This window comes from Opisthocomus hoazin, chromosome 6, assembly GCF_030867145.1.
Source record: "Opisthocomus hoazin isolate bOpiHoa1 chromosome 6, bOpiHoa1.hap1, whole genome shotgun sequence".
NCBI classification, from domain to species: domain Eukaryota; kingdom Metazoa; phylum Chordata; class Aves; order Opisthocomiformes; family Opisthocomidae; genus Opisthocomus; species Opisthocomus hoazin.
In genome coordinates this window covers 33,820,802-33,834,625 of record NC_134419.1, presented here as the reverse complement: position 1 = coordinate 33,834,625, position 13,824 = coordinate 33,820,802, and the positions used below count along the sequence as shown (strand labels likewise).

The following is a 13,824-nucleotide window of genomic DNA, read 5'->3' as shown; positions in this document are numbered from 1 at the left end:
TGAATTCTCCAGAAAAACCCCACGTTTTTAAAAGCCTGTGGCTGAGCTCCACAGGAAATAAACGCGACACACAGACCTGGATGGAGAGAACATGATTTAATTAAAGGCAAAGCTGATTTCAGCAGCTGCAGTTCTTGCACAGACAGACAAAAAACACAAAAAAGCTTACGACACAAACCAGTTTCTGTCGGGGGGCCCCTTGCCTCGCTCCCCTGGGCACTGGAGGGCAGGAGGGGGAGTCCCAGCCCGGAGTTAGACACGTTCCCGAGCCCGGATGCTCATGCACAAGTGGAGTGGCACGGCTGGGACCCCGGCGCGGCCGGGAGCGAGATGGCGAACCTGGTTAGCTCGTCCAGGGTGCCAAGAGCCAGTGACGCTTCGAACGCTGGAATGTGGCAGCTGCCGGGGTGCACAGCTCAAGCCACACACCGGGAGGGCTGCAGGGAAGTACAGAGGGGCTCGCTTCGTGTCACCACTGGGTGGGAACTGCACTGTAAAGGAAATACAGCTTTGAAATGGAACGAACAACGGTGGTGTTGCTACAGTGGAGATCGTGGGGGAGCTGCTCGTACCCCCGGGGGGGTATTGTGTCTCCCGCTTCCCTTTTGGTACTCTGTGGGGCTGCCCAGACTGCAGCGTCACCTCGGCTCCTGCATGTGCTTTGCTCTGCAGCTGACTTCCAGCTCAGAGACCCTGAATCGTCACACAGACCCCCTCCTGCTAGACACAGCAAACGGACATTGTTTCCGTAACTCCCCTGGGAAACCGAACAAAAACGCCGCCTTTAACGAAGCTTCCAGTCTTCCTTCCCCCTAATAAATAGCAAATAAAACGTTTTTCCCCTTTCCCTTCTGCACCTCTTCATCTACGAACAGCACTACGCTTCCTGTCGTGCGCGGGCCACACGCGCGTCTCCACGGGCGCCTTGAATTTCATTCCGGAATGGAGAGTTTGGGGCTGCAGCCGGGGGCAGGGAGGGGGTGTTCCTGCAGAGCTGGCGCGCGCCCGCGGGGCTGCGCACGCCCCGCGCTGTCCGGGCCGACCGCCGGCTCTACCCAGCCCTGCTGGACCCCTGATTATTTTCTGCGAGGTGCTGCGTGTTGGTAATGAATCTACTAGCATCCAGCGAAGATGAGAGGATGGAGAGAGAAAGAAAAAAAAAAATAAACCAAACCAAAAACCATTGAAAGCTTTCTACCTAGCTACTAAAATGAGTCAGGCTGTGAACGCACAGGCTGTCCCGCCCTTCGCGGGGCCAGCCACTATGCTACAGTAAAACGTACAGGAATCAAACATTAATTTAAAACCCCGTAGCAGTTAACTTGCTTGTCCAGCAGAGTGCTGTGATGCCCCACATCACCCACGACAGCTCAAACGCCTACCGAGAGGAGGGCATTTCATGCTGGAGTCTCCAACCCACCCGCGGCCGGCCAAAGCCTTCGGGTGCAAGGTGAAGTGGTGCCAAGTGCCAGACTCTCCTTCATGAAGCTCCTTCGCTAGCGCAGGAGACAGAGTCCCACCTCGCCACCAGCCACCTCTGACCGGAGCAGCAACGGGGGCTGTCATTGCTACACACTGACTACGAAGCACGTCTGTGTACGGAAGAATTCAGTGTGATCTTACTACTGAGATAGTAATAAAGATGTTTAGGAGTAATTTCGACTACATTCTCAGTCAGCAAAGCAATCATTAATGGATTCCTATTTTTAATCTCCCCAACGAGAGGAAAAGGATCGAGAAGTTCTCATTGGCTTCTCCCATCTGCCCTTCCTTCTCAGCTTTTACTTCCCATGTGGCTGGGGACATGCACGATGGAGAAGGTGAGCAGCGGTGATACCGGGTTACCGAGTGAGACAAGCAGCAGTTCCTCTCTCCCTCCTGAGGGCCCAGGGATGGGAGAGTTCCTGATGTCGTTTTCTCGCACTGCAGACGTTTTGTGCACACTCAGTGGGTTGGTGGAGCACTTACGCCCTCCTGACAGCAAGGAACAGAAGAGAGGGCTGCCACCTGCACAGGACTGTGTGGGCCAGTCCTGCAAACCCAACATGCCATGGTTTATGGAGCCTTCGCTTGCAAGGGTCGCCACCTCTTCCTCAATGCGGCGGGTTCATGGTGCCTTGTCCGCGCTGTTGCTTCTGCTTCTGCTGCATCAACAGCTGCTCCAGGGCTGAGGGTCCAGGGTGCATCATGGAACTGGACCAGATGGACTAAAAACAAACAGCCAACACTAGCACCTCCTCGCCTCAGGCAGCCCTCCTCTTACAGACGAGAAAGCAGAGGCAGTTGTCTACATTCGCCCTCTTTCCCACTCCTACCTGGTTTATCAGGAAAGTTAGCCAGGCTTCAAAGGCGGCCTTCTAAAGAGAGGCTCTCCGGAAGAAGCTTTCCTCCTCCGGAATCCTCATCACCATAAAAATTCATCCCATATTAACGATTACTAATTTTAGATTAGTCAAAGCAAATGTTTTGATTTCTTCCAGTTCTGCCAGCCTGGTCTTGTTCTGCACAATATTCTAGAACAGCGAGAACTGGAAAATGGTGACGACCTTCTTCCAGCACCGGTCCCACCTCCCACGCTGCCTACGTAAGTGAATCTGCAGCAACACCCTTCGGCTTCCGACGCTGAACTCGGATGCTCACAACAGGCTACAGCCCATCGCCAGGTCCTCCAGCCCCACAAACAAGCACCCACTCCCGGGCTCCATTTCGGTTCAAACGTACCTTCAGGCTCTCCATAAGCACAGCTGAGGAGTCCTCCATAGCAGCGGGGCCTTGGGCTGCCCAGGTGCCACTGGGAGCACTGGACTGGTGCCAGCTGCTCTCCGAAGACGACGACGTCGCTGGGAGATAGTCCAGACCGAACCCCCCCATTGCTGAAACGGGAGAAAGACAAGTTCAAAGGGATGTAGCAAAACCACCGCGCCGCAGACGCCGACGGCTGGCTTCACGCAAGCCTGGCACCTGGCACTTGCCTGGCTTATCTGTTTTCCAGCGGTCCGCAACTCTCCTGTCTCTGTTGTCTGGAGTCCCAATGGGTCCGAAGTTGGAGAAGGGAACGGAATTGTGGTTATGGGTTGGAGGGGAGCTTGGCAAGCTGCTGGGGTTGGAGGAGTGAGGAGACTGGCTGGCTGGTGTCGAATGATCTAGTGATTACAAGGCAAGAGGAAAAAGGAAAAAGGTCAGTGGAAACGGCAGGAGCCTCTCGATTTTGAATTGCTTAGTGCTGCTGCAAATTCTGCCATCACCCAGTTCTCTCCAGTGCTGAAGGTCACTTTTTATTCCCTCCATTACGGGAGAGTAATGCTTGAGTTCCGAGTGAAAACTTTTGTCCTACACAAGAACAGAGCGGCTGTGTTTAACGCATGCTTGTGCTTACCCAAAAACCAGGAAACTTCAAGAGGCCTGGCTAGCCAAAGTGAGTTTTCCCCACGTTTCTTGAATAACCTTTCTAGAACTAAAAAAAAAAAATTTCTGTCTCCAAGCTTCACAAACCAATAAAAAAAGAAAAAAAGCATTAGACCTTGAGGAGTTTGTCAGTTTACAACTTGAACTCTCAAGTCTGTGGATGTTTTACACTTCTATGAGTCTTAAAGCAATTCGGACCAGAACCCAGCACTGAGCAAAGGAGAAGAGCGAGCATGGAAAAACCTGTCTGTGGGCAGGAGAGAACGATGCCCAAAGGCAACACAGCATATCAGGGTGGCGGGAGGCTACGCAGTCTTGAATGAAGAGGGGAGAGAAAGCTGAAGCCACGTGAGCTATAAAACCTGCTAGAATAAAAGCGCTTTGCAGCTCCTTCCATTTCACCCACAACAGTCACTCCTGGTCGGTTGCAAAACCGAAGAATTTCATCCAGTGCAGATGTTATTTACAATCCACTCGTTTCTTAGATTCAACTAATTCCTCCCCTCACGCTCTTCTGGAATTTTAGTGAGAATAAAATCATTGTATAAGTTATGGTGTATGCCTTTAAGATAATTACTACGGAAAAAGCTGGTTTGCTTTGCAGGCTGCCTAACAGTGAAAAAACCCCAGCCACTGTCATATTTTCCTCCACACTTCAGTCATACAGTTTCTTTCTCTTTCAAGTATCTACGTTACGAAATCCAGTTCTTCCTTCTTTTTCCACAGAAGCAACACTGAAAGTATTCGGTGTTTGAACTAAAGCCCTGCTCCCAAATGCTTGTCAGGAATCTAACATGAAGGGATTTCAGGATTTAACATCTCCTACAACTTTTATCCTGCTCAACTCCTTCAATTAAAATCCAGGTTCTTAGGCTATATTAATTACAGAATCCCCTCATATTTCTGAGGATATATAAAGAAAATCAAATAGAAACCTTCAGGCACCTTGTCAAGCAGTTTTTTTTGAAATGTCTAGTTACATTTAACCTGCAGTAGGTTCAGAGTTAACTCAAATCCTTTTAAATCACTAGACACAAGAAAAACCATACCAGGATTACCTGAGCTGGCTGGAAGCGATGGAGACCACGGAGTCCCTTCAAAGAGAGAATATAGTGAAGTCTCCTGATGGGCAACTGAAGGGGTGACTTCTGGTTTTGTGCTGGTATTCATGTTTTTCCCATACACCTCATTGAACATGCTGTTGTTTGGATATCTTTCCTGCAAAACAATGAATGTAAGAGTTTAGGTATTGGATTTATTTCAAACGCCAAGACTGTACAAAGGAAACAATTATAGATCCAAATATTTTCCTAACTCCTTTTTCACTCCCCAGCCCCCTCCTCTTCGACCATTTTACTCAACGTGAAGACCACCTCATTCGGAATCAGGACAGATTTCTCCCGTCTAGACTGCAAAGCCTTCACAAAAGTCTTTAAATTCCCAGTGCTCACAGAAATTGCACCAAGACCCTACTCAGTTCTCTGGAAGAGAACGGGTAACCCACTGCTCAGGAGATAAAAACCTACACACCGCCAGACTTTGGGACGCACCTTGTCAGCCCAGTCCATGATTCTGCTGAGAGCAAGGGGCCCGCAAACTCAGCAAGATGCAACAGTACGTCTGCGGAACTACAGCGAGGATGAATTTGGGAAGAAAACTGATAAAGGCAAATATAATCTTGCTGATACAGACTGAAATCAGGCACCCATACGGACTTCTTCCAGGTTTTCCACTGGTTTGAACTAAAGGATATCCCCATATTTCAGCCACGTTACCCAGTTTTAACAGTAAGCTCAAACAGCAAAGGGCTGCAGACTCTGGTCCTCACTTACCTGATTAAGAGAAAAGCCACTGAGGGACAGGAAAGATGACGACTGAGACATCAGTTCTGATGGTTTTTCCAGCAGGGACTTCTTCGGAAACCACAAGGGGAAAAAGAGCAGTTAGTGTTTGGTGTAGCGAGCAGGAGGGAAGCATGCTCTCAGAAACTGCCACTGTGTTTTCGGTCACATTTAAAACCTCCCTTGTATTTTAGCTCCAGCATCTTAGAGGACAGGGCGAGCGAACTAACAAACACAGAAAATCAGTAGTTTCCCTGCTCACTCCAATTAATATCTAAAAATCAACAATCCTGACAGCTGAGAGTCTCAGCCACACCCCACTGCCAGAACAGCTTTTCAAATCCTAAGTGTACACTCCGATATATATCTAGAGGGGAGATTCCTGCCCAAATCCCTATGGTTGTGTAAAACCTCGTACAAGCGAGACAGGATCCTTCCCAGTGACCAGAGGACTCCTTCAAACATGATTAGACTCTCCTATGCTGCCACCGACAGAATATTTTTCAGTTTTGAAAGCATCCCTGCTCTACAGACATTCTGAAGACAGCAAGAGCAGCCTAGCGCTCTGATTTTCCAACTGGGTTAAACAGTCCAAGTTTCACTTAGCACTCTCTCTGTAGAGAGGAAGGAAAAAAACCCCAGTGTTTAAAACAGAGGTTCCAGAACTCCTCTGGGGTTCCATGTTCAGATATTACAGATCTTTTCCATCATCTACGCTACCCCCTCTCATACAGCTGTTATTTCCAGCATAATATTTCTCAGCTTTCTGTTCGGTTCTTACTATGATTAAGCAGTGAAAAATAGCGTTTCTGAAACAAGCCTATTTAGGGAAGAAACAGGTTCAGTTCTCATCAATACAGAAACCAAAGACAAATCACAAAGCTCAGTTGGCGAATAACAACCACCACCAAATTCAGGATAAGGATCACCAAGCCACAGAATTACAGAAGCCATAAGCAACACTGCGTGATCCAAAATGAAAGCTGCAGTCTCGTTCCAAATAACAGCCCTCTTGCACTCATAACAGCTCAGCATGTCAGATGTTCTTAAATTTGTTGTTCAAACAACAAAAACCTGAACTAGCATCCCTCTCTCTAACACGGCCTCAGTATCTGGAATATCTTTGCTTTTATCCTGTAAATCTAAGACAAACAGCCTCATTTTCTTGGCAAGCAGCTCCTAGCTCGTTAGATTTTCAAAGTGACAACTCATTACTTTGAAAGCACATTCAAAAAGGCAGACAAAATCCACCCTCTGCATATCCACACAGCTTACACAGAGAATTTCCTGCCATTTGTCAGTAGACAGCAACAGCAGGAGCTTCAAAGGCAGCTGCTGAAGAGGCAGCTATTAGTCACTTCGCAGAGCTATTTAACGAGACAGAAAGGGGTGTCTGTTTTGCTATGGGCTCCTTGGGGTGGCATGCAAAAAACTGAGTAGACTTCATCAGAGATTTCGTGTAGAGTCACAAATAATTCTTTGCTACTAATCTGAAAGAGTAGTATTTAATGAACGTGCTTTTAGCCACACTAGAAAGGCGTACTGCATTTTCAGAGGTTATTCACAAATCCAGCAGCTCTAAGACCCTCCAGCTAGTGAACTAGGAAGGTTTTAATGCATAAATGTAGGAAGAAAAACCCCCTCCCAGTCTGTCAAAAATGATTACATTTCTACAGAAGTTACTGATTATTTAGCCAGTTGCTTGTAATGTTCTCCCAAAGCCATCTTCCTCTTTCACAGTCTCTTCTGCATTTAGTAGGCCAGTTTCCCCCCGCATTTACAGAATTTTTATCTGCAGATTACAATACGTCCCGCTTGTTCTGATGACTTCCCACCGCTGAATCTGTGCTCCCCCTTGCCCTTGTTACTAAGCCCATACAACTGCAGAAGAGTGACTCCATGAAACGATGCATCGACATCTCTCTTGTGGACTGTACTTACAAAAAACCCCGCCGTTACTCTGATTTCGGAGCCAACTGCCAGGCCTGGATTCGGCCCAAGCGCTACACCGTCGGCCTTCAGCTGGTCCGAGCTCTTGCACGAAGACTAGCTCAAGGGTGGTGAGGCAGGGAAATAGACAGGTGGGATGGGGGAGAGGAAGGAATTTCACATTTCTTACAATTCCACAGAAGAGAGAGATGCCAGTTAAGAGTGAGAAGCAGCAGTATTACATCAGATACATACAAAGAGGCTTCGTCCAGGAAGAGAGGCGAGAGGCCCCAGCAGAGCTGGGTAAAGATCAGGAGGATTAGAGAAAATCAGCTCTTCCTCCTCCTCCAAGGCAGCCAGACTCTTTAACAGGTCCGGAGGAAGCAGAGGGGAGCTCTTGGGGTCCTAGTGACAGAAAGGAGCACAGTGAGACAACAGAAGGCAGAAAGGGGAACCGCAGGGAGTGGTGAGGAGAGGCTAAGCCACAGCAGGATGAGAGAAAACAGCAAGAGAAAGGCAGAAGGCGGCATGCAGAAGCGCGAAGTGAGAAAGCAGCGCAGCAGTGTGTCAAGGAACGCAGAGAGAAAATGCGGAGCGGAAAACATAACTAGCCACGTGGCCTAATGCGTGCCAGGAGGAGCGCCGTACCGCCGAAACGATGGGCAGCTGGTTTTAACTAGTGGAGCATGTGCTTCCCACTGCATCCACGCCAAACACTGAACCTGTTTTCACATTCAAGGACAAGGAACACAAATCTTACAATTACTCTTCTATGGCTGACCTGTGAGTAATTTAGGTTTCAAGCAAAATTACATTTGCATCTTCTTCCCTCCTCTGTTAGTGGAGTTTAAATCCCAGAAGACTTATTTCCACTGCTAATGGCTGCTACGCCAATAGCTCATCAGATCACTGGGCCAAAACACCTCTGCAAACCTGACATCTTGACTTCTGCGAGGGACGCTTAGAACACAAGCACCATGGGCACAGCTTCTGGCCGTCCTGCACTGTGCTCGCACCAAGGCAAGGCTTCCCTTTTAGGGATGAGAACAAGGCTTTGACCCAGTTTCCATCTAAAAACCACAAGCTGACATCAGGGTAGAGGCAGACTCCTGCGTTTCATCTGGCTTCTCTCTGAAGGATAAGCCAAGTGACCTCAGTTGACCTTCTGAAAATGCTGAATGCATTCAGAGGCGCATCTGACCAAGGGTTTAAAGAGGCCTCTGTTTAAGTTTCCTTACAAACCTCACCTAAAGCACTCGGACAACTCCAGGACTGTTAACAAATACAAACATTGCAGGTTTTATAAACAGCAACGTGAAGCACAACTGCCTGAGCAGAAGCAAAAGTATTCCGTTAGTGCAACCAAGAGCTAAAAGTTGTTCGGTGCTCTCACTGCATGGTGGGATGTGCAAAAAAACAACAACAACAAAAAAACCCAAGACAAGACTGCTCCCACCATCCTCAATCTGGCTACTGCAGCCTCAGCCACTCGACACACTCAAAATGCTATACGGGTGTTAAGAGTTCTTTATCTAAAGGGTAATAATCCAGCTGCAATTATTTGGATGGCTTTTATGGTTTTCATCAGTTGCCAGACAAGAATTTCCCCCAAAACTATCAGCTGCCACGTTTCTTGACCTGACAGACACAGTGCAGAGCTCAGTGCCACATCTACACCAGCAAAACTCACACCTACTTGAAACGAACTCTTCAAGAGCCAGATCCTACATACAACCAGCCAAGTAAAGTGGCAAATCCAGCACTGTCTGTTGGAATCTCATTGACCAACACCCTGCTCCCTACTAAACAGGCTCACGTTGACCTGCCAGGGGCAATGAGGCATTCCTGAATTGGGGAAACTTCTAGGGTTGTCAGGAATATCGGAGCCTCACTGGTTTACACCACTTACAGCATGGATCTTTACCTCAAAGGTCATCCTGGAGACAGCATCCTGCTCTGGGCGGAAGACTCCTTGCCGTTTTCCCCTGCGGTCCATGTTCGACTGCTGTGCCATCACCCTGTTGTCAGCCATGCCATAGGAAGAGTCCCAGTAGTATTCTGGCACCTTGACTTCTGAGGGGTTCTGGTTATATGGCTCCATTGGGAAAGGCTTCATTTTTTTCTCCAGAGGTTGCTGTTGCATCACGGGAGGCTGTAATGACTGTTCAAAGAGTTTTAGAGGGTCCTGGGCCTGCAGGTAATAGGGCTGCTTTACGGGCATGATCTTCCCCAGTGAGCCTTGGACTTGAGGCGGGTTCCAGAGCTGCTTTGATGAGTCTGTCTGTGGATACTGAGGCAGAGATGCGTGATTTCACCAGCAGGTATGAACAACCAACATTAACTCTATGTCTAACTCCATTCAAATTGTCTGTCTGGCTCACTTGTTATAGACATTCCACAAATATTCTGGTTTGCTATATTATTCACCAAAATTCACAGTCTTGATAGGCATCTAATACTCCCTAGTCAAGCTCTACACCAATAGCCAAGCAAAATCCTTACTCAAATCCAGTACCTTATAATCCCTTTTATTAAGGTACTGGGCCAGCATTTTGCTGCCCGGAACACCAGGAGGGTCTCGCCATCAAGTTCAGACATGCCAGAAGGGAGATTATCTCCAACACAACGTGAGCATGACACTAATCGCTGCGAGGGAATTCATCCTGCAACCCAGTTAGCCAAAAGGAAAGCGCGGGTGAAGGTTCAGACTCAGTCCTCATTACTCAAACAAGAAAACCACAAACGTCTAAGACACAAATACCTGACCAGAAATACCATCCTCACACCTTGTCTATTGACAGAAACCCCACTCCTGTAGGCATCTGCCCAGAAGTTCACAGATCAAAATTCCACGCTAAGGTCTTTAACGACAGTTTTCAAAAGGTAATCCAGGAACGCTGCCAATTATTTTTAAAGGCAGCTTAACACACTGCATCAGCCAAGTTTACCTGCTGGAATCCAGAGTGGTGTGGCGGGCTCTTCCCCAGGCCCTGCACAGCTTTTGTAGGGGACTGTTGCTGCTGTTGCTGGGCCAGAGCTTGGACCTGTAACTGGCTTGCGGACTGTGCTGTTGCCTGAGCTGGTAGAGATGAGAGGGGTTGTTGGGAAGGAGGTGGTGTCTGCTGAGGTCCCTGGGTCATTGGCCCTGGTCCGGAGGGCCGTTGCTGGCTGTAAGGAATGTGGGACTGTTTCCCACCTTGCACCTGGTTTCCTGCAGGCGAGTGAGCTGTGGGCTGGAGGAAGGTTCCTGGGACGGAAACACCACCTGGGAAGGTGTACCCTGTGCTCATGGAGAAAGCCACAGGAGGGGGGACAACATAGGTTGGAGGTGGAAACCCTGGAAAAGAAAAACCCACCTTTAATCTCAATTTGGCAGAGCAGATAGCTCCCTCCAGAAAACATTCAGTGGGTTTTTTTCTTCCTATTTCGCTCATTTAGACCATGAGGACAGGAAACACCGGTTCGCATACCTGCACTCTAATGCCCTTTCTCACCTTTGCCCGTACACGGCTCTGTTCACAGGGGGATTCAGAGCTTGTTCTCAAGTTTTCTTGCAATATTCCAGGCACTGATAACAGTCAGCCAGGGCAGTATGTGGGAGAGTCATCTGTTTCCCCACTCACCACCTCAATCTCCCTGCTTTCCCCCCACCCCAGCCTTTTTCCTTCACCATTCTGGGGGGTTTGATGCTTCACCCCCAAAGTTCCCAGCTCCTCAAAACACACACACTTTCGGGGACTAAACTTCTGGAGCAACGGACAGAAGCAATTGATAAGTCTGCTGCCTTCTCCCAGAGGATCACCGGTTTCCGGATTAATTTAGACAGAGAGACAGATGGTATAAGCAAACAAATCCTCATATCCGCAAGATCAATTCCTGGAGTTCACACTGAAAAGCCAGGTTTGGAAGGCAAGCTTTAATTCTTTGTCTTGTAGGCCAGACTTTATGCTGACTTTGGGACAGGGAAGATGTCCCTCTGTCTTACACTGAGCAGCTACACGTAATAGCCACAGGGGAAATACAGCTTCCAGCTACTTTGTGAGCAAACATGGACAGCAAGGTACGACAAGAACACTCCACAACAAAACTGGAACATGCAATGCGGCAACAACAGCGAGTAAGACCACACAAATTACAGCCTGAAACATGAGAACCACTGCAAACGAAACCAAGCTTTAAAGCAGAAAGCAGTGCGATTGATCTTTTGTAATGGAGTCCCATGCACAGAGCATGCTTCCTCCTGAGCTAGCAGAAGACTTTGTCATGTTTTGACTAACTACAGAAACAGCCTCCTGCGAAGTTCCTTGATCTCATACCCACTACCCAAGAAGGGAGGTGGCAGATTTCATGACAGACCTTGATTCCAAAGCATAAGGAAACTTACTTATCTCATTTCGGTTCTGCTATGCCCCTTCTTTATTACCTTGTAAGACTCTCTAAAACAGCTCCTACCTTCAGAGGCTGTAACAACCACTATTGCAGGATTTTCTTTGCAGTCAACAGTAAATCACGCTTCAGAAGAACGACGCAAATTACCTGGCCGGCTAGGAAGGGGCGGGAAGGCTCCTGGGTGATGAATGGGGATGAACTGAGAACTGCTGGCCTGACTTGGAGTCTGAGTTACAGGTGTTTTCCTGGCTTCAGACACCGGAGTCTTCCTCATCTCCGTCTGGGATTTCACCTAACACGAAAGAAAGTAAGAAGAAATTAGGTAACTTGTAACTACCCACATCACATCTCAAGCCAAGAAACAAACTCCCAGATCGTCTGAGAGATCATTTTCTTTTCCCTAACTGGGAGAGGTTTGGAACGCAGGAACCCAGTTTGCTCCTCACTGACCTCAGGCAGGTTATACCCTGCCTGTCCTCCGGCACCCCTTGCCTCACAAAAGCACTCTAAGGATATTTACCCAGAAGACTGCAACAGGCTCCTTCTCTAGCGAGAGAGTGGGAAGCGGGCATAATAATATCCTCAGACCATAGAATGAGCTTACCGTGCTGCTCACCTGCAACGCCTTCAAACAAAAAGCGCAGATGCTGTTACACTTCTCCTAGGGCACTGCTTGAACCTAACTCAGGCTACTTACCTTCAGCTCCTTCCAAAACAAACACTACCATGTTCTTCCTAAGGAGCTGCTTCAGCCTAACCCATGGTGACGTACACAAACTCCTGCAGTCTATGAAATTCTTCTGACTGAGAGCACACAAGCCAAACAGCAGAAGTGCTTAACCTCTTTCAGTTTACTGTGTAACTGTTGTAGGTTCTGTTAAAAGAGCTGCACCAGTTAAAGGCAGAGAGAAGAATGGAATGTTTACCTGAGTCTGAGTCTGCTGCAGTCTGGGTCTTCCTGGAGAGGAAGACAGAGGGGAAGACTACTTTCCCTTTCTGTTCAGCTCGGCAGAACTGCCTGGAATGCAAGATGGAGCAGGCAGGAAAAAGACAGCAAGCAAGGAACCCAGGCAATACAGAAAGGGCCCAGGAGCAGACCTGACGACAAGCCTCAAAGGTGATCGAAAGAAAGGGTTTTATCAGGGACCAAATTAAAAAAAATTCAAACCAAACAACCCAAAACTCTGTGGGGTTTATTTCAACATCCAGTGCTGCTGAGTTGAACGGAGTTAGAGGGCAGGTCTTTCCGCCAAGATACAGTGGTAAGGGGGTAGGTGCATTAAACGCTTTCTTAAGTTCTTTTTCAAATAATTCTGAATTTCCCCATTTAGAAATTACGGGACTGTAGTTTACTTTTAGTTTAATTAAAAAGGTAGATTGTAAGACTGGGAGGTTTGGGTGTATTTTTGAGCTCCCGCTAGAAAAAAGTCAGTAGGGAACTCCACCTCAAGGTTCTGGCTGATGCCACGCACTACGAATGACGCAGCCTCTGCTCATGTTGCATCCACTCACTGCCCACCTTTGCCCTTCGTTGCATTCTGTATATTCGACTTACACCAAGCTGTCCCTTTTTTCTCCACAATGAGCCAAACATTTTCACAACCCACTCCGAGAGCTATGCGTTCTTTTATGGCAGCGTTAGAGAATGCAGAGACGCTCTTCCTGCTGTGGGGTTTCAAAACATAAGCTCTAGTCCATCATAAGCTCCAAGCTGCTATAACACACTTCCAAAGGTGGCTTACAAAAGACCCCTCGCATGATTTATAGTTAACTTTTAAAAGCTAAATAACTAAAATTGATGAACCAAGACAAACTTCAGTTGTTTCCCTGCTTCTACTTGACTTCACCTCAAAAGTGTCAATGTTACCAAGTATTTACTCCGCCAGTGGTCCTGACCGTTCCTACATGGTGCTTGAGAAGCACCATTTCATCACAGTGACCTTGTAAGCATCTGTTACGCCTTGAGTAAGTCTGCATTAAACCCCCCTCGGCACCTAATGCTATTTTCCCTAGAGAGCAGAGGTTCAGCCTATGTCACACTTTCATGATCCTGTCCGAGTGGGCAAGTTCTCCAGTTACCTGTGAAACAGGACTAACGACTTCCATGTAACATTCTTCACATTTTTGCTAAGTAGGAGCTGCAACACTTCTAGCATTTGGGGTTCTGAAGGCCACGAACTCTGGAGAGGATAAAGCCTCCCATTTCCAGGAAGGCCAACGCAGAGCGCTAACAGACCACCAACCGGTACAAAACCTATAG

At 47.9% G+C, this 13,824-nt stretch overlaps 1 protein-coding gene across 5 annotated transcripts in view; it reads right to left on the bottom strand.

Annotated features, from left to right (window-relative positions):
• Nucleotides 1-81: 81 nt before the first annotated feature.
• LOC142358779 (nonsense-mediated mRNA decay factor SMG7) overlaps nucleotides 82-13,824 on the bottom strand; it is a 58,441-nt gene continuing 44,698 nt past the window's right edge. For 3 of the 5 annotated variants that reach the window (XM_075422688.1, XM_075422690.1, XM_075422689.1), the window contains 9 exons: nucleotides 11,712-11,856; nucleotides 10,124-10,512; nucleotides 9,100-9,465; nucleotides 7,431-7,580; nucleotides 5,238-5,318; nucleotides 4,464-4,623; nucleotides 2,973-3,143; nucleotides 2,722-2,873; nucleotides 82-2,207 (listed from right to left, as the gene is read on the bottom strand). In XM_075422688.1, the coding sequence (XP_075278803.1) occupies nucleotides 2,094-2,207; nucleotides 2,722-2,873; nucleotides 2,973-3,143; nucleotides 4,464-4,623; nucleotides 5,238-5,318; nucleotides 7,431-7,580; nucleotides 9,100-9,465; nucleotides 10,124-10,512; nucleotides 11,712-11,856 (1,728 nt within the window). In that variant the 3' untranslated portion in view covers nucleotides 82-2,093. The remainder of the gene's footprint in view (nucleotides 2,208-2,721; nucleotides 2,874-2,972; nucleotides 3,144-4,463; nucleotides 4,624-5,237; nucleotides 5,319-7,430; nucleotides 7,581-9,099; nucleotides 9,466-10,123; nucleotides 10,513-11,711; nucleotides 11,857-13,824) is intronic. The other 2 variants (XM_075422691.1, XM_075422692.1) reach the window with 2 other exon arrangements.